Below are 20,818 nucleotides of genomic sequence, written 5' to 3' on the forward strand. Positions count from 1 at the left end.
GTGTTTCACTGTGGCTGATTAGACAAATACGAGTTCAGAATGCTCTACCACAATTTAGGCACAAATAGACCATATGAACATTTGGAGTAAAGATGTCTCTAAATTTGTACATCTCATATTTCTTTTGAACTACTGAAATTCTGCTTTGCTCACAGAGCATAACATCTTCTTTTATGTGGTCATACCATGGGTCCTGTGTCATTGTTTCCTATGTCTTACCATCAATTCCAAATTTCTTCAGAGAGACCTTGAAAGTGTGCTTGTATCATTTCTTCTGACCTCCACGTGAGTGCTTGCCTTGTGGGGATTCTCTGTAAAGTGGTCTTTTAGGTAAATATTCATTTGGCATTTGAACACTGTGGCTTTGTGCTCTCTGCAATTAGAGTTTGAATGCTTGGCAGTTCAGTTCAAGAAAGGATTTCAGTGTCGAGTACCTTTTCTTGCCAGGTGATCTTTGAGAAAATTCAAATGGAAATGATTCAATTTCCTGGCATGGTGTTGGTATACTGTCTAGATTTCACAGGCATACAATAATGAGGTCAGTACGATGGTTTTGTAGATCTTCAGTTTGGTAGGCAGTCTAATACCTCTTCTCTCCCTTCAGAACCTCCCAAACACTGAGCTAGCTCTAGCACTGCATGCATCAACCTCTTCATTTATGTGTACATTCCTGGAAAGTATAGTGCCTAGGTAACTGAACTTATCCACAGCATTCAGAACTTCTCCATTTACTGGTGGAGTACCTGTGTTTTCTTGGTGTTAATTGTTGGGCCAAAATTGGTATAAGCAGCAGAGAATAGATCCATATGCTTGCATCTCAGCCTCAGAGGCTGCATTGAGTGCACAATCATCTGTAGACAAAAAGTGACACCCCAACTTTCCCTCCACTTTAGTCTTGGGTTTGTAGCCTTTTCAAGTTAAATAATTTACCGTCAGTGCTCTAGCTGATCTTGTCGCTGTTTTTGTCCTCATTGAAGGGTCTGACAACATTGCTAAACACATCATGCTGAAAAGCATGGGAGCAATCAATCACGTAGCTCTGCTTCATTCGATTGGGGACTGGGAAAGCATAACAGCATAGTTCATTATCCATAATTTGTACAAGAATGCTGTCATGAAATTGATGTACAGTACTGATAAACTTCTCCAGGCAACGTTATTTTGCCATGATTTTCCACAAGCACACATGACTGACAGTATCAAAGGCCTTGGTCAGATCGACGAATATGTGTACAGATCTCTGTTCTGCTCCTGGCATTTCTCCTGGAATTGATAGACAGCAAATAGCATATTAACCATTCCTCAGTACTTTCTGAAGCCCCACTGGCTCTCAGGTAGATGACCATCTTCCAGGTGAGGGATAATCCTATTAATGAGGACTCTGGTAAGAATATTGCCAACAATGACTAAGAGACTAAGAAATGGTCCCCTAGGATAGTCACAGGGCAATCTATTTCCTTTCCCTTTATAGAGATGGACAGTGGAGGCATCCTTGAAGTCCTGGGGGATAACTTCCTCTTGTCACATACTGAGAAGATTTCAGCGAGCTTTTCTTTGAGTCCCTGCCTTGTAAATATCGCTGGAATATAATCAGCACCATGTGCTTTGCCACATGAGAACTTAATGATATTCAAAACCTCTTCTTCACTTGAAAATTTGGCTAGAGAGGGATTGACTTCAACCTGAGGCATACGGTCAGTGGCTTCAGCATTGTAATGGTCTGTTGAGAACACTATGGGAGTATTTAGCCCATCTCTCCAGAATCATGTCCTTATCACTAATGTGGCTCCATCAGCACTAAGTAATTGAGATGCACCATAGACCTTCTGCCCACAAATACCTTTCACAGCATCATAAAAGTGCTTTGGATTGTTGCTATCAGTATAAAACTGAGTTTCATCTACCTTTATATATGTGTGTGTATATACATATATATATATATATATATATATATATATATATAAATTTATTTATTTTTAGTTTTCAACATTCACTTCCACAAGTTTTTGAGTTCCAAATTTTCACCCCATCTCCCCCTCCCCCCACCCCAAGATGTCATGCATTCTGAATATCCCTTCCCCTACTCTGTCCTCTCTTCTATCTCTCTCCCCTTCTCTTATCCCCTTCCCCTTCTATTTTCCTGTAGGGCAGGATAGACTTCTGTACCCCATTTCCTATATTTATTTCCCAGTAGCATGTGAAAACATTTTTTTAAACATATGTTTTTAAAACTTTAGGTTTCAAATTTTTCTCTTCCTCCCTCCCTACCCACCCTCATTGAAAAGGCAAGCAACTCAATATAAGTTGTACATGTGTAGTTATGCAAAATACATCCATAGGAGACATGTTGTGAAAAACTAACTCTATTTCCCTTAATCCTATCCTGCCCTCCCATTTATTCTATTCTTTCTTTTGACCCTGTCCCTCCTCAGAAGTATTTACTTCTGATTAACCCCTTTCCCAATCTGCCCTCCTCTCTATCATCCCCCTGCTCTCTTGTCCCCTTCCTCCCCTATTTTCCTGTAGGGTAAGACAGATTTCCATACCCAATTGAATGTGTATGTTATTCCCTCCTTAAGCCAAATCCTATGAGAATAAGATTCACTCATTCCCTCTCACCTTCCCCCGTTTCCCCTTCCACTGTAAGAGACTTTTCTGTTTTGTTTTTTTGTGAGATAATTTACCCCATTCTACCTCTCCCTTTCTTCTTCCTCGAATATAATCCTCTCTCATCCCTTAATTTTATTCTCCAGATATGACCCCTTAATCTTCAGCTCACCCTGTGCCCTCTATCTATCTATCTACATATACATACATATAATTTTTTTCCTCCAACTACCCTGATACTGACAAAGGTCTCATGAGTTATAAATATCATCTTTCCATGCAGGAATGTAAACAGTTCAATCTTAATAAGTCTCTTATGATTTCTCTTTCCTGTTTACCTCTTCATGTTCCACTTGAGTCCTGTATTTGAAAGTCAAATTTTCTATTCAGCTCTGGTCTTTTCATCAAGAATGCTTGAAAGTCCTCTATTTCACTGAATGACCATTTTTTCCCTGAAGGATTATACTCAGTTTTGCTGGGTAGGTGATTCTTGGTTGTAATCCTATCTCCTTTGCCCTCTGGAATATTATATTCCATGCCCTGCAGTCCTTTAATGTAGAAGCTGCTAAATCTTGTGTTATCCTGATTGTGTTTCCACAGTACTTGAACTGTTTCCTTCTGGCAGCTTGTAATATTTTCTCCTTGACCTGGGAACTCTGGAATTTGGCTACAATATTCCTAGGAGTTTTCCTTTGGGGATCTCTTTCAGGAGGAGATCTGTGGATTCTTTCATTTCTATTTTGCCCTCTGGTTCTAAATATCAGGGCAGTTTTCCTTGATAATTTCTTGAAAGATGATGTCTAGGCTCATTTTTGATCATGGCTTTCAGATAGTCCAATACTTTTTAAATTCTCTCTCCTGGATCTATTTTCCAGGTCAGTTGTTTTTCCAATGAGATATTTCACATTGTTTTCTAATTTTTCATTCTTTTGGATTTGTTCTACTGTGTCATGATTTCTCATAAAGTCACTATCTTCCAATTGCTCTATTCTAATTTTTAAGGAAGTATTTTCTTCAGTAAGCTTTTGGACTTCCTTTTCCATCTGGCCAATTTTGCTTTTTAGGGCATTTTTCTCCTCATTGGCTTTTTGGACCTCTTTTGCCGTTTGGGTTAGAGTATTTTTTAAGGTGTTATTTTCTTCAGTATTGTTTTGGGTCTCCTTTAGCATCACTCTCAGTTTTTCCTCTACTTCCCTTCCTTGCTTCTCAAAATCGTTTCTGAGCTCTTCCATGGCCTGGGACCAATTCATATTTTTCTTGGAGGCTTTGGATGTAAGGGCTTTGACTTTGTTGTCTTCTTCTGGTTGTATATTTTGGTCTTCTTTTTCACCGTAGTAAGATAACGTAGTCTGATTCTTTTTGCACTGCTTGCTCATGATCCCAGCCAATTACTTGAGTTTTAAACTCTTTGTTAAGGTACGAATCTGCTTCCAATGTGGAGAATGTACTGTCCCAAGCTTTGGGGGTTTGTGTAGCTGTTTTCAGAGATACTTGTAGGGACCTGTACATTTTCAGTTCTTCCAAGTTGGCATGGTAAGGGGCAAGGTGTTTACTCCTTTCCTGGCCTGTGACTACAAGTACTCCTTTCTGTCCTGTAACTTTGAGAAGGGGCTCCTCTCCACAATCATTACAAGCTCCACCAAGCCAGCTTTCCTCCTCACCCCAGCACCGTTGCCCAGAACTGTGGCCCGGATCCAAACACTGGCAAAGCAAGAGATTCCTGCCTCAGCACTGGCAAAGAGATCCCTGCAATCCCTCTCTGATCAGCCACTCGGATCAATTCCCCCTCAGTCCATGGGCCGGAAGCTCGGGAAGCAGCTGCCCCCCACAGGGCCATGCTCTTGGGGAGTGGAGCTGAAATCCCACTTTCCTTTCTCAGAATCCACAGAAACAGAGTTTTTCCACTGACCTTCTAAGTTGTCTTTGGCTTTGGTGAATTGAGGAGTCTGGAAACCTCCACAGCTGCCCGAGATTCAGTCCTCTGTGGCCTGCTCCAGGTTTGCTGCGGCCCGCGCACCCACGCTGCGCTGCACTGCGCTCCCAGCCCGGCAGGATACACCTTTCTGATCAATCATCCAGGTTGTCTTGGGCTGGAAATTTGTTTCACTCTGTCTTTTTGTGGGTTCTGCTGCTTCAGAATTTGTTTAGAGCCATTTTTTATGAGTATTTGGAGGGGTTTGGAGGGGTTTGGAGGAGAGCTCAAGCAAGTCACTGCTTTCACTCTGCCATCTTGACTCCGCTTCTCTCATCTACCTTCTTACTGAGCTAAGAATCCTACAGCCTCTAGGCTTCACTTTCACTTTGCTTTTGATGGACTCAAATACTGCCTTCTTAGTTGGTGAAATTCTGTGAATTTCTTATTTTTCATTTAGTGGCTTCTGAATTTCCCCATTATTTTCATCAAACTAATCTTGATGTTTGCAAGCCTTCTGGCCCAGATGAGTAAATGCAATGTTATATACCAGATCTCTGAAAGCTACCCACTCCTTTTCTGTTCCATTGTTGCCAACCATTATGGGCTGAGCTTTTCCTCCAAGCAAGCAATGTTCACACTCAAGAAATATTTTAATCTGTTGACATTGTCTTGTGGTAGTCATCTTGCCTTTTGTTGAATGCAACATTTATTGTATTTAGATAAATCCTAGTGGAAGAATAGTCAGGGATGGGTAATCACTCCCTCTCTTATTTGCCTGAACTTATATCTTTACACATCAGCTATTTGAATTCTAGGGGTATAATTCTTTTGGGATTCAAGATAAAAACCATTTTCCATAGTCATTCTCTGGTGAAGTAATGTAGCCCAAGACCTTAAACTTGACCAGCTTAGCTTCCCATCCCTACTATGTGATTGTTACAGAAAACGCAATCATTTTTAGATAGCAAAAGCTTATCAAAGCAAGCAAATCAGTAATTATGGAAGTCTTATGTATTAATTTAGACAGTAAAATACACAGAAGTTAGGTGTTTCTGTAGCCTGAGAGTGAGATGAAATCTCAACTCCATCTGTAAGGTTTCCATTGAGGAGTCTACCCTTAGTGTTATCTTGGGGTGTAGGCATCGAAAATCAAGTGGCATGTATGGGTACTGGCTTTTCCCTACATACCTGTGGCTCACTCTGATATACTATTCAAAGTTCACTCTTTGACTTATTCCCCCTTATCTCTCTACAGGTATACAACATGAAAGGAATGTTTTTTCAGGGGAATTTCCAAGCTCATCTGGGAAGGGACCATAGTTCTCACTGGGCTTAAAGCTTTTTCAGCTCCTTAAAAAAATAACCAGGGTAACCTTGAAAGTTGTACAGCACAAAAACATAATCAACTCTTCAAACAGGAAGGGAATTTTCCTGGCATCCCAAGCAACCAATCTATGCTAACATTGAAATAAAAAGAAAATGAACATTCATGAACAATACATGCAATAGACATGGCACTATACAATGTATTCTTGGACTGGGTGTTTTATTGATAACATGCCTAAGTTACATGTGGGATAAAGTACATTCACACAGATCAAGAGTAGAAGACAACAAAAAATGAAAAAGCAAAGGATGGCTAACTACACAAAGTTATAACGGCAACACAATCAATATGCCTATATAGCATAACAGTTATTTTGTCCTTTTATTCAAAGAGGACCAATGACATAATGAATGAATTGGATTTAAATGAGGCAGAGTTACACAATGTCCTCAGCCTAAGTCCCTCTTCCTGAGTCATCAAAGTCAGGACAAAAGTCAAGATAACTGGCAATGGCCTGGGATGTAGTGGCAACTTCGCTTCCTGAACAAGCTCTAGGCACTTCAAAGTGCCTCTTAAGCCACCTTCATGGCTATAGAGACAAATTGTTCTCATCTGCCCTTTCTGCTGAAGAAAGTCTTCACATGCTTGAGGTAGACATCCTTCTATCTCACTGACAGGTTTGAGGCCTATTGGTTACCTTCAACCTGGTTTAGCCCATCTGCCAAGATGGTTTTCTGGGCTGTGGCCTCTGTGCAGGCCACAGCTTCTTAGAGCCACAGATGAGAGTTGGGTGAATCAAGTGGACACCAAAGGTGGATGAGCAGCCCTGAAAAGGTCTGGGTGAGCCCTCAAACCAGAGATGCTAGTCCTCCTGAACACCACATACAACCCAACATAACAGCCATTACCATTTACAAATACATTGAGTAAAAACAATTAACAAACATTAATGTGGATGCTATAGTTGGAGGGAGAATTAAGATAGTGGAGTGAGAGGTAGCACTTTTTGTCTTACCTCCTCTACGGCTTCAGATGAGCTTCCTCCAACCAATCTAATAATTTCTTCGGTCTTCCCACACTATCTTTCCAAATTATGTTATCAGAGTATACCAAAACTTTCTGGTGATGGATGTCTCTCATTACTTTGTCTGTTGGAAAGTGGCACGTGTCTTGAGACATACATCCAAGCTGATACAATCCAGAGAGATGAAAATAGTCTTTTGCTTTTCTTTCTGAGACACGGGGCTCTGACAGGATTCACATTGCAGGTCTGAGGCTGAAAGCTGTTGGGTGCCCAGAAGACAACCCAGTGCATCTTGAACATATGCCATAGTGTACTAGTATACTTCGATTCTTCTGTTTGAAGTCTATTCAACACACATTCTTCTTTGGTGCCACTCCTACTGGTAATACATCAGGGCTCCTTTGTTTCTGTGATGATTCCACTAACCAACATTTCTTTGAGATAGATTCTTAAATCTTTCAACGTGAAGACTACTTGTGACCTCTGTCTTTATAAGATTTCCGAGAAAGTCTCAGGTCCAGTCTGTCTACCTGTGACCTCTTCAGTTTCATTCAGAGTTTTGCATTAGCCCTGGATCTAGGGCCCAGGCCTCTGGCCTATATCTGTCTGAGGCCTTCTTCAGTGGTCTGGAGGCTCTTCCTGGATCAGAGCCTCCTCAAATTGCCAGTTCCTGACTCCTTTCCAGATTTCCTCGGGTTTTACCTTAACCTCTTTCTGCCTGCTCTCAGTTAGTCCTCCTGGACTTCATGAGATTCATCATCAACACCTCCCAAAAGTTTGGGTATTGAAGGAGGATCCTGTACATCTAATCACTTTTAATGGACTTTATTCCAATCACTGATAATCTGAATTAATTTCTCAATGATTATCATATTCCTACCCCATAACTCATCTCATCTTACTGATTCTGAACCCCTGTCTATCATAGTGCAAATCTTATTCCCCATGCTCTTTTTCCTTCTCCCTCATTCTCATCCCTTCAATTCTACCCCTTCCACCCATCCTGTATCTCTCCTTTCTTTCATGGCTAAACTTGAGAAAGCAGCCTACAATTCTTGCCTCCACTTTATCTCTCCTCAGTTCTAATCCTTCTGCAGACTGGCTTGTAACCTTATCATTTAACTTGAAACTATTATTTTCAAAGTTACCAATGTCCTCTTAATGCCAAATCTAATGGCTTATTCTCAATCCTCATTCTCTCTGACCTCTGCAACCTTTGACACTTTTAATCATTCTTTCCATCTGGATACTGTCTTCTCCCTAGGATTTCATGACATCATCCTCTCCTAGTTTTCCTCCTATGTGTCTGACTACTCCTAGGTCTCTCTCTTTTTTTTTTTTTGATGAGGCAATCGAGGTTAAGTGACTTGCCCAGGGTCACACAGCTAGTAAGAGGCTGGATTGAACTCAGGTCCTCCTGACTCCAAGGCTGGAGCTCTATCCACTGTGCTAACTAGCTGCTCCAGTCTCTTTTTGTTAGATCTCTCTAGGCTACTTTTATTAACCATGGGTGTTCCCTAAAGATCTGTCTTTGGTCCTCTTCTCGTCTCCATTCATATTATCTCAGTGATGTCATCCCCAGTCAGTAAATATTTATTAAGCATCTACTATTTGCCTTGCACTGTGCTAAGCACTGGGGGTATAAAGAAAGGCAAAAGACAGTTCTTGCCCTTACAGGGCTCTCAATCTAATGGGGGAAGATAACACATAAAAAGAAGCTGAAAAGAGGAGGGGAAGATGAGGGAGCCCCCATGCCTGGGGACATGATGAACTGAGGAGTGCTGCTGATGGTGAATAATGAGATAGTTATCTTCACATTGTTTATTTATTAATTTTTCTCTCCCCCCCCACTTCTCTCCCCAAGATGGTGTGCAATCCGATATAGGCTATACATATACATTCCTATTAAACATATTTTCCCATCAACTCACACCCTCTTTAAATGAAGTATCTGGGAGGAACTCTCCACTATCTACCTTCCGCCCTCTACCTTCATCACTTTACTTGGATTCATTTATCTCAGTTGATTCTCCTATCTATTTATAAGTCTTGGAGCACATTTCTTTGGGGGATCAGCATAAAAGCCCCTTTCCCTAATCACCCCAAGGAGAAATGGAATGATCTACCCTAGATCTGTAAGATAACAGCTTAAACTTGGCCAACTTAGCTTCCCATTCACGTCATATGTTTATTAAACAAAAGACAGTCACGGATAGCTTGCAACTATCTTTATCAAATTAAGCAAGTAAGACAGTAATTTTGGAGTCCATACATAGTATTTTTGGCACTAGAATATGCAACAGTTATGGGACTCTGCAGTTTAGGAATGAGATGAAATCTCAGCTTAACTAAGGAGAGATCTGTCTGAGAACTCCACTCTTAGCAATATGTAGGGGCAGGAGGAGAATATGCACTAGGAATTAAGTGATATATTATGGTACTGACTTTTACCCACATAGATTATGGCTCTTTGGAATCTCTTGTTGACCATTCAAAATCTGGGCTTTGCCTCTTCTTCATCAATCTCCATTTTTTAAAAATTTCTCTATCATTTAGCAGTATCTTAGCCAATGAGGAGCCATGTCTCCCTCAATATATGCATTGTCACAGATCTGTCCTTCAGGGGACTGTTTAGCCCTTTTAATGAGGATGGGATTGTTCCTATGCTTTTTAGCATGTTTTCAGCCATTTTGTCAAATGCCTTCAATGAGGATGAACACAGCATTAGCTACTGCACTGATGGCAAATTATTTAACTTGAAAAGGCTACCAGCCAAGACTAAAGAGGAAGGAGTGTTGGTGCATGATATTTTGTTTGCAGATGATGGTGCTCTCAATATAGACTCTGAAGCTGAGATGCAGCAAAGTATGTATCAGTTCTTCGCAGCTTGTGCTAATTTTGGCCTCACAATTAACACCAGGAAAATAAAGGTGCTCCACCAGCCAGCACCATACTATTCCATACATGCAACCACTGGTTCCATTGACAAATGGAGAATTTTTGAATACTATGGATAAGTTCACTTAGCATGGCAGTATACTTTCTAGGGATGTACACATTGATACTGAGGTTGAACATGCATTGCCAGAGCTAGCTCAGGGTTTGGGAGATTCAGAAGGAAAGTGTGGGATAGATGAGGTATTAGACTGCCTACCAAACTGAAGGTCTACAGAATCACTGTGCTGACCTCATTGTATACCTGTGGAATCTGGACAATGTATCAGCACCAGGCCAGGAAAATGAATCACTTTCATTTGAATGGTCTTGTGAAGATTCTGAAGATCACCTGGCAAGATAAGGTACCAGATACTGAGGTCCTATCTTGAGCTATACTGCCAAGCATTCAAACTCTGCTTGAGAAAGTACAACTCAGATGGACTGGCCACATTGTTCAAATGCCAAATGTATGCTTGCCTAAAAGACCATTTTATGGAGAACTCACACAAGGCAAGAACTCACATGGTGCTCAAAAAAAGTGATATAAGGATACTCTTGAGGTTTCTCTGATGAACTTTGGAATTGATTGCATGACGTGGGCGACATTGGCACAGGACTTATTAGCCTGATGTGCCTTTATCAGAGAAGGTGCTGTGCTCTATGAACAAAGCAGAATTGAAGTAGCTCAAAAGAAATGAGAGATACATAAATTTAGAGAATCCACGCCAAATATTCACATGAACTATTTCTGCCTGAACTGTAGTAGAGCATTCTGAGCTTGTATTGGTCTGATGAGTCACCATCAGACACACTCTAAGTTGACTTAGATGTCATAGTGATGTCATTTTGGTCATGAGAATGAAGGTTAGTTTCTTAAGGTTGGGGCTACATATACAAAATAAATACAAAATTATTTTGGTTTGGGGGTGGGAGACCTAACACCTGAGGAAGTCAGGAAAGGCCTCTTGAAGGAAGTGGAAGAGACTTTAAAGATTATGTAATTTAATCTTTTAACTTTAAAAATGATGAAGCTAATGATAGGTTAAGGGTGTTGTCCAAGGTCATAAGTAGTAGAATCATCATCTAAATCTAGATCTTCTGACTCTTGATTCAGTACTTTTAGAAACTATTCTGTGCTGCCTTTACATATTGATTCAGCCAGTATTTTTAAATGTCTATCATGCCAAAGAACTTGGACAGTCTTTTACTTTTTGTACCTCAAATGATGATTTGGAAAATTCCATGGTAGACATGGTCAAGAGACCAAAGCACAAAGATTTCAGTTCTAGTTCTGCTGCTAATTATGTGGCCTGGAGGAAGTCAACTGATATTCTGAGTCTTTGTTTATTCAACTGTAATATGAAGATATGATCTCACAGACTTGTTGTAGAGATCAAATTAAATGTGCTAATACATACGATAGCTCCTAATAACCTATAGAGTGCTCTCTGCAAATATAAAGCGTCATCAACTTCAGTTTATGTGTAATGGTTAAAGAATGTTATGTTGTTAGATTTGTACTTCCCAGACATTTATTGTAGTGCTTTACAGACAGACATTGAATAGATTTAGCATGTTTTTTTCTGTCCCTAGAGTGAATTACATCATCATTTAGCATTGTTCTCTTTCAGTCATCTGATGTGGTGTCTTCTCTGGAGGCAGAACTATCTAAAATAAAGATTCAAACCCATGCTGTGGAACAGGAAAATTTCTTTCTCAAAGATGAACTGGAGAGAATGAAACAAGTAGGCAGCTTGCTGATTAAATGACTTCATAGAATAATTGTATCAATTTCTTTTTCTCTTCCTTTCTTCCTTTCTATCTTCCTTCCTTTCTTCATTCCTTCCTTTCCTTCCCTCCCTCCTTCCTTCCTTCCTTCCTTCCTTCCTTCCTTCCTTCCTTTCCTTCCTTCCTTCCTTCCTTTCTTTCTGCAATGGCAGCCACTGAATGGTCCAGCTTGTGACTCGGCTTTTAAGGAAGAAAAGGTAAGGACATGAAGAAGTTAAAACAATTATAAAGGCTGCAAAGTATTTATTCTGGATTTATCAAGTTTTGTTTTGCTAATGTGAAAATAAATCATCCCTAATTCTGCGTTTGGCTTTTCAAGGACTCTTATTCCAATTTAAATTTCTCCTCCTTCAGTGACAAAAATGGTCACTGAATTTATCTTAGGAGAAAAAGTTTTATAACTTGTAGCTTGTATTAGTGGTTTTTCTCCCACTTATGAATAAATTAGCTGTTCCAATCCATTATGCTTCTTCTATGGGAAATTCAAAACCTTTGTTCTAGAAATATGTCAATTATAGGATATTCTTGATTATACTTTACAGATTCTAAACAAAGCAGCATAGTATAGTGAATAGAGCACTGGAATTGGGAATCAGGAAGACCTGGGTTCAAATCCCACCTCAGATACTTACTAGTTGTGTAACCCTGAGCGAGTCACATGACTTGGGCTTTAGTTTCCTCATCTCCTCTAAGATCCTGTCCAGTTTTCCGTCTCTGACCCTATGGTCTTTTGATGGGAGGGAGCCTAATGTAGTATAAAAACCCTGGACTCTCTTTTCTGTTCTATCATAAATTTTTCACTTTGCACGATACTTAAGCTCTTTTAATGCATGAGGGTACTGTTAAGTCAGTTATTAGGGACCAGAAAAACACACGTCAGTGATTATGGATAGGTGATGGAAACTGGACCTGATTTCATTGGTGTAGGGTATTCCCACGTAAGGAAATTGTTTCTACTAATGAAGATTGTCACCTTCTCTGTAATTTACATTCTTAGAAGATAGCATAGAGTTTTGAAAAGTTATGTGATTTGCTCAGTATCATATAGCTAGCATGTGTCAAAACTGTGACTAGAATTCATGTCATTCTGGCTTCAAGACTGGCTATCCAGTATGCTACATTGCTCCTCACTGCAATTATAGAAGCTATTACATTGAAAACAAACAAGTAGAAATAGCATTAACAGGTTACTAATGAAACCAGAGTTTACAGTGGACATGAGAAAAAATTGCAAGCTACTTTTAGTGAATCAGGCAACCCGCATAGCAGGTTCATGTTACTTCTTTACTGGATTGCTATTTTTATCCAGTGGATATTGTACATTATGGTGGTCTTTTACTCTCCACCTCCAAAAGGCTTTGTTTGTTTGTTTTTTCACTCTATCAAGTATACAGGATTTGTCTCCATTTAAAACTGGAATTGGTTCTGTTTTCTTCTACTACTACTACTACTACTACTGAATCTAAATGTGGGAAGAAAATCTTTAAGAATGAGGTATCAGTTTTGTTTTTATTTTTGAAATTTGAAGGTTGGAAAAAACAAAAATAGGAGAAGAAATACCAATTGTGGGTTGTGAGATATGTATGAGAGATAGAAAAAATAATGCTTATCCTTTAAAATAGATTCTGGCAGTCATTAAGACTATTTTGGAGGCTATGTCTTGCTTTCATTGAATTCTTAGGGGAGGTGATACGCCATCACCATCACTGTTTAATAACAAGTTGATTTGGGCATACTCTCAAACATACTCCAAACCTGTACATGGTTAAAAAATGTTTTGGCTTGATTTTATAACAAAAGTTAATATTTAAATCATACAGTGGTACTGGTCCACACTCATCTGTTTTGTTAGTGGCTTATTTTGAAAGAGTTACAAATTTTGAAATCATGTAGAAGCAACATATATTCCATTACAGAAAATTTATTTGACTAGATATAAAAAAAGAAATTGTTTTCAATTTTATAATTTAAAATTGACTTATGAGAGAATTATAATTTATGACTGTCTTCAAAGTCTAATAAAACCAGAGCCAAAGGATATGGAGTGATATATAACATGATACTATGCCCATGGGGAAGGTGTTTGTTATTAATTCTTCTCACACAGAACTCAGACACACACACATACTTAAATTTTTAGTTAATTTTAAAATATGGAACAGTGGCACAAATGTAAAAAAAATGAACATAATTAAAAATAATGACTCTTAGACGTCAAAGGGGCACGGGGAAACAATCAGACAAGTGACATATCATTTCTGACCCTAGAGCAAAGGATTATTAATAGTATTAGGAAAAGAATTAGCACAGATAATATATAAAATGGACACTACTAGAGGTTTTTGATGCTTTTACACTTTTTTCCTGTTGTTTCAAGTGCCAAATCCCAGTTTCTCAAGTCAATGTCATGGTAACAAAACCCAATTCTTTCTTCAATCCTAGTGCTGTCCTCTTTCCCCAATGCTTGTATATAACACAATGCCCAATATATGTTCACTATTCAATAACATTTTACCAGTTTCGCAGAGTCATAGAATTTTAGAGTTGAAAAGAACCTCAGTAACCATCCAGTCTAATCTGTAACCAAAAAATTGAGTACAATTCCTATGCTTATACTTTAAGCTAGATTTCAGAAAACATTCTTTAAAAATACTTATTGAGGGCCACCTCGGTGGTGCGGTGAATAGAGCACTGGTTCTATAGTACAGGAGGACCTGAGTTCAAATCCAGCTACAGACACATAACACTTACTAGCTGTGTGATTCTGGGCAAGTCATTTAACTCCAATTGCCTCATAATGAGAAATATATAAAAAAATAAAAATGCTTATTGATATTTTTAAATGTTCAGTTCAGCAGTTTAGAGAAACAGGAAACATTTTGTGAAAGCTAATTTTAATCTCCTAGAGTTTGTGTACAGCCTGAAATATTACTATCCATTAAAATGTTGTATTTATAAATACTGTTTTATAAGTGCAACTTGATATGTCATAAAAGAATTTTGTTCCTTTATCTTTTTCAGATGTGTAGACATCATTTTCTCTAATTTTCAGGGTAAAATTTCTAGTGTGCTAAGCTATAATGAAAAGTTGTTCAAAGAAGAAACTCTAGGTGACAAACTAAATAGATGTATTGATAATGTCGTAAGAACAGTCTTCCACATCATAATGAATGGAATTTTCTCTGTTACTTTGGAAGGGGCACCTAATATGCTAAGCTAATTTCTTCAAATGGAATAAATATTTCTCTACAAAAAATATTTCAGGTGCCATTATATGTCATCAGATCTATTGAATTCATTCTGACTCTACAAATCTTCGCATTCTTTGCAATAATGATAACAACGACTAGCATTTACATAGTTCCTACTATGTACCAGAAATTATGCTTTACAACTATCATTTTGTTTGATCCTCACAACAACCCTACAATGTAGGTGTTATCCCCGTTTTACAGTTGAGGAAACTGAGGCAGATAGCAATTAAGTCGATTGCTCAAAGTCACCCAACTATTAAATATGTGAGGCAGGATTTTTATCATACAGGCAACAGAGAGGCCTTGGAATTATTGAGAAGGGGAGTGATGTGGTCAGAATGACACTTAATGAAAAATCTCTTTGGCAGACTGGGGAAAAGACTTAAGGCAGGGAGAACAATTAGGAGGCCATTGCAATAATCCAGGCAAGAGATAATGAAGACCTGAACTAAGGTAATGGCTGCATGAGAGTAAAGAAAGAGTAGATACAAGAGAAGTCATTGAGGTAGAAAATATAAGATTTGGCAACTACTTTTATTTGTGAGGTGAGGAGAGTGAGGAGTCAAATATAAACACTGGAAGACTGGAAAATGTTGATGCATTCAGCAAAAATAGGGAAATGTTGAATTTGAAATGCCTCTGAAATTTCTAGTTGAACATGTCCAATAGGTGATAGAGGATTGGATTTCAGAAGAGATTAAAGCTGTTATTCCACATAAGAGAAGATAAGCCCATGGGAGATGATGAATTTGCTAAGGAAAAGAGTATAAAGGGAGAAGAGAAGAAAGTCCAGAGCAGAAATTTACGGAATAGCCAGAATTAGGGAGCATGAATGAATGATAAGCTTACAATGGAGACTGAGGAGTACTCACATGGGTAGAAGGAGAATATAGGGCAAGAAAAGAGAACTGCAAAAAAGGATGGAAGAGAAGTTTTGTATTTAAAATGAAGCTGAGGCAGGGCTTCTGTCCATCTTTCTTTCTTATACTTCCATTTTGCTAACAGTTTACTATTTTCACATGCATAATAGCCTTAAAATTTGGGGTAAGTTAATCTTTTGTATTTTTTTTTTGCCCTTCCTCCAATATCTCTATTCCTATAATAGTTAGCAAAATTAAACTTTCTAGAGAACAAAATTGCAACTATGAAGCTACAACAGAAGTCTTGGGAGGACCAGAGTGAAATACTGAAATCACAGCTTGCAGCTTCCCAGGAAAAGGTAAAGATTTCTTACTTTTTCCCCCTTTGTCACTGTGTCTTCTATATGTTGTTTTATTTCATTCACTAAAAAGAAATAATGCAGATAGGTCAATTAACATAATAATACATATGAATACTTTCCCACAAGAAATGTATTTAATTACATATTTCTAAACCTTTTCCAATGATCTATTTAATTTAAGTAGGATTTGGCATGGGTACAGTACAATGAAAAAATTTGAAACCCCCTTCTTCAAAATTTCTTGCCCTAGGGATCCTAATTATCAAAGTATGAGAATAATAAATGCCATACATGTGCTTATTCCCTGATTTGAACTTCCACTTCGCAAGGATGGTTTACAGTTCTACCTTATACTTCTTATATTTTAAGTTTTCTCTATTGCAACTCAGGCTAAAAATTTAATTAATTTTGTTTTTGTTATTTTATATAAATATTCTAATGTGATAATATATTGAGAAATCTATTAGGTCTTAAAGAAGGCATATGATAGCTCTTGTTACCAGCAAATCAATTTAACTCTGAATTCAGCCAATAGATGCTCAGAACTATTAAATGTAAGATTATGTGTTGTTAACATAATTTTGCAAGAATATGGAGTTAATAAGCAAAAGTGATGTTTCTTTTTTAAATTATCATTTCGTTACCTCTTGGTCATTGATTATGTTTCTAGCTTCAACCTCTCTCACGAGCATCATACCATTGTTTCAACTCCAGGTGTACATCTCCACCTGTATAGTCTGGCCACCTGGATGGTTCATCATCTTTACCCAAAAACCTGCCCCTCCTGTTGATTTCCCTCCTTCTATTAAAAAGCACTATGTGAAAACTTCAAAATAAGTTTTTTCTCCTCCCTCTCCCCTTATTTTTAATCAGTTACCAACTCTCATTACTTCTACCTCCATTCACCTCAGTTCACTCCTTTCCTTTCTACTCCATTTGACACCATCCTAGTTCAGATCTTAACTGCCTCTCGCTTGGACTGTTGCAATAGCTCCCTAACAGGTTTCATTAATTCATTTTTCCTGCATGGGATTGCCAAATTAATTTTCATGCTACATGGCATGATCACAGATCTAGTCATTGCTCAAAAATCCTCATTGGCTCCCCATTGTCTACTGAGTAGTCTAGCTTCTTTTTCTTGAAACATAGACTCTCCTCATTATGGTTTTCTAGTTCTAGTTCACATTACACTCCTTCTTAACCTACATGCCAGCAAAACTAGTCTATTTGCCATTTCTCCAATTATATTCCATGCTTTTCTGCCTGAATATTTGTATTGAGTTTACTTTCACCTGAATAACCTTCCTATTTGTCTCTATTGAATCCAATCTATATTTCAAGGCCCAGCTCACATTCTACTTTGCTCATAAAGCCTGGTCCCTCCCCATAGCTAAAAGTGATCTCTCCCTTCTCTGAACTTTTAATACTTTTGTACATTATAAGTTTCTTGAGAGTTGAAACCATGTTATATCTTAATATTGGTTCAAGTGCCTTAAACATCATAAGTGCTCAATACATGTTTGTTTAATTGATTGTAATTTTGAATCTATAATAGATTGAGGTTGATAACCATGCCAGACAGCTGAGCAATTTTTGTAATGCATTGCTCCACATGTTCAACATGTTATCATCGTTAAAAGTCATTTAATAATGCCTAATTATGTATAGCATCAACCAAGCATCATACAGAAATCTGTTTCTAGTCTTCAGTATCAAATCTAGCATTGACAATGAGTAGAAATATTAAACTGATGACTGAATAGCATTATGTTACATAAATCATCCTAGTAGCAAAAAAAAAATTACTAAAAGGACTCAGTTAGAATGTCATCGAGCCACTGTATAAACTTTCGGTTCTCATCAGAGTAAACTAATGCACTAAAAGGCACATCATAGATAGCCTGTTATGTTTCTGCCTGTGTTTATCTGGTTCTGTAGCACAAAGGACTATCTCTCTGGACATCCATGTAGCACATTATGTGTTGTGAGCCACATTTATATTCAGGTTTTAGGTGTTTATGACATATTCACTTAGGAACCTATGAAACTATGTTATAATTCCTTTCTTTAGATAGAAAGATATAATATATGAGCAAATTAGAGCTTATTTCCTAAATTCACTAAAATGTGGCACATTCTTGTCTTCCACTGAACTATAAGACAAAATGAAGGTACCAAATTATAATACAGACAATTCTTGCTTTATGTAAATTGACTTTGTGTAAAGAATTCTGAAAGAAATCCACATTCTTAGAAAACACCTATGGTTAACTTTATTGTACAGTACTGATACAGTACAGTATCTTTCTTCCCACATCACCCACCACCACCTTTGTGCAGCCCCTGGGTGTCCTTCTATGCTGGGGTGCCACGTGTCTGTCCCTAACCCCCCCGCATATCTACTGTCCTCTCCTGTTTGTGTCTGGCTACCATGTGTCTGCCCCCATGTTCTTTCTCTCCTTTCTGGCCAGGGCCCCATGTGGCTAGCCCTGGCCTCCGTGTTCTTCCTCCTTTTGCTCTGACTTTTCTGTCCCAGGCTCCCATGTGTCCTTTAACCATGTGCTGGCTCCCTCCCTCCACGGGTGGGCAGCCCCCTTCCTGCCTCTCTCCCTTCCCCAGATCTGGGCAAGTTTTCGTTACATAAAAATCTCTTTACATAGACATCTGCACAGAAAAATCCACTTACATAAAACAAGTACTGTGTGTACTTTATAGAAGTGGAAGGAACCTTGACAAGTTATCATTTCAATCCCGTTGTATTCATAGCTATGTTATTGAAATGCAGAAAGATGAAATGTCAAAAAAGAGTATATGGCTTGTCAATGAATATAAAACTACGTATTTATCCTTGGAATTCAGGTTCAGAATTTAGGTCATTGTCTACAGAATGCTAACACTCAGATGTCCCAAATGAAGTCAGACCTGCAGATGACCCAGCAGGAAAATGAAGCCTTAAAGGAGGAAGTGATGTCACTACACAAGCAATTACAGAATGTCAGTGGCAAGGTAACTTGTTCAAGGGAGACCAAATACTGGGCTTAATTTAAGAGTAGTAAATGAGGGCATTTTCATGGTGAAATGAAGTATGGAAGCTGGCTAAATAATTCAGGGTCTAAATAATGTTAGATCAGGCTTGGAGGAAATTAGGTTGTAACAAAGTGAAAATCTAAATAAAAATAGAATCTACAATTCAAAATACAAGTCAGTAGTATTAATAGTAAGCTCCTTAGACAATTCATTCTCATTGTTGACAGATACAATATAAGTATGATATAGTGGAAAGTGAAGATAGGATTGTTGAAATACTTTACAAACTGGAAGATTATTTTAAGTTCTGCAGCATTACCATTACCTTCAAATCACATATTTGATAGAAGATGTAAATAATTCAGGACAGAGATCATGCCTGTTAGCAATATGTATAGAATTTTAGAAGTGAAAGGGAGAGGCAGCTAGGTGCTCAGTAGATAGAGCACCGGCCCTGGATTCAGGAGGACCTGAGTTCAAATCTGGCCTCAGACACATAACACTGGCTAGCTGTGTGATCATGGGCAAGTCACTTAATCTTATTGCCTAGCTAAAAAAAAAAAAAACAACCCGAAAAACAAACAAACAAAAAAAGAAGTGAAAGGGACTTGAAACAATAAAACTAATGTTGACTGGATCATTTTACCTATTGATGGTAATTTTAACTGGCTTGTTTTGATTTGAGTTTCTTCTCTCTGGAGGTTTGGATACCAATGATATTTAATAATAGTAGTTATAGTTTTTAATGACTTTTTCACTTTTTCAAGCTGTAAATCTTGCTTTTATTTTATGTTTTAGGGCTTAGTTGACTCTGTGTGTATCTGAGTTTCTAAAATAAAATTCTGGAGTCAGAAATTCACCTTTAATAGCTTAAAATTGTGTACCTGAATTCTGATCTCGATTATATGACCGACTTGTTCACTGGATTCTTTAAATAAATTTGCCTGTATGAAACAAAGCAGAACATGCTAGACCTTCAGTGATTATTATCTTTCATACTTATAACTTTTTAGAGTTCATTTTATCAACAACTTCTATGCTGAGCCCAAAATAATAATCACCAAAGTTCTCAGAATTAATAAGTTCACAGGGACCAATTATTCTTTCAGAACATTTACCTATAAATTGATATTGTTATGAAACTGAAATGTTTCTGTGCAATAATATTTAGTGTTACACTGAAGGAATTATTTTGCCAAATAATATTTTCAAACAGTGAATTTTAAAACTCCCCGTGCTCCTAAAAAACTATGATACGATGAAATTACTATAATATTCTTATTAGAAAAGAAAGGTAACCATTCAAAAATTTTAAAGTAATGGTTACTGAGTAACTACAGAAATTTTTACTAGTTAATTTTAAGGTCTAATACTCTTTCTTTTAAAGAACTGGCTTCCAGAATTAGCCATATGTCCTTCAGGGTTACAGAACCGGCAGAAACTGATGTCCTGGAATAAGTTGGGTCATCTGATTAACCAAGAACAGCAGCTATTAATGCAGGAGGATGCAAGACTTCAAATTGTGGTGCAGAGCTCCACAGCAGAACTCATACACTCCCAAGAAAAGGTAACTAGAAAAGCTGCACATACCAGCAGCTTATGACCACAATTGAAAAACATTAAAAGAAAAATTTTCAAATCTTCCTAGAATAAAGATTTGAGTAACTTGCTATAGAACATCAATCATTTTATAGAACTGGAAGGGAATTTAAAGGCC

At 37.9% G+C, this 20,818-nt stretch overlaps 1 protein-coding gene across 1 annotated transcript in view; it reads left to right on the forward strand.

The window, feature by feature from the left end:
• The window catches only part of NIN (ninein), a 164,871-nt gene that overhangs the window by 109,774 nt on the left and 34,279 nt on the right, over positions 1-20,818 (forward strand). The window contains 4 exon segments of the mRNA XM_021004667.2: positions 11,442-11,555; positions 15,958-16,071; positions 18,934-19,080; positions 20,489-20,668. Coding sequence (XP_020860326.2) covers positions 11,442-11,555; positions 15,958-16,071; positions 18,934-19,080; positions 20,489-20,668 — 555 coding nt within the window.

Source organism: Phascolarctos cinereus, unplaced genomic scaffold (assembly GCF_003287225.1).
Source record: "Phascolarctos cinereus isolate Bilbo 61053 unplaced genomic scaffold, phaCin_HiC Scaffold_3;HRSCAF=262, whole genome shotgun sequence".
Taxonomy (NCBI): domain Eukaryota; kingdom Metazoa; phylum Chordata; class Mammalia; order Diprotodontia; family Phascolarctidae; genus Phascolarctos; species Phascolarctos cinereus.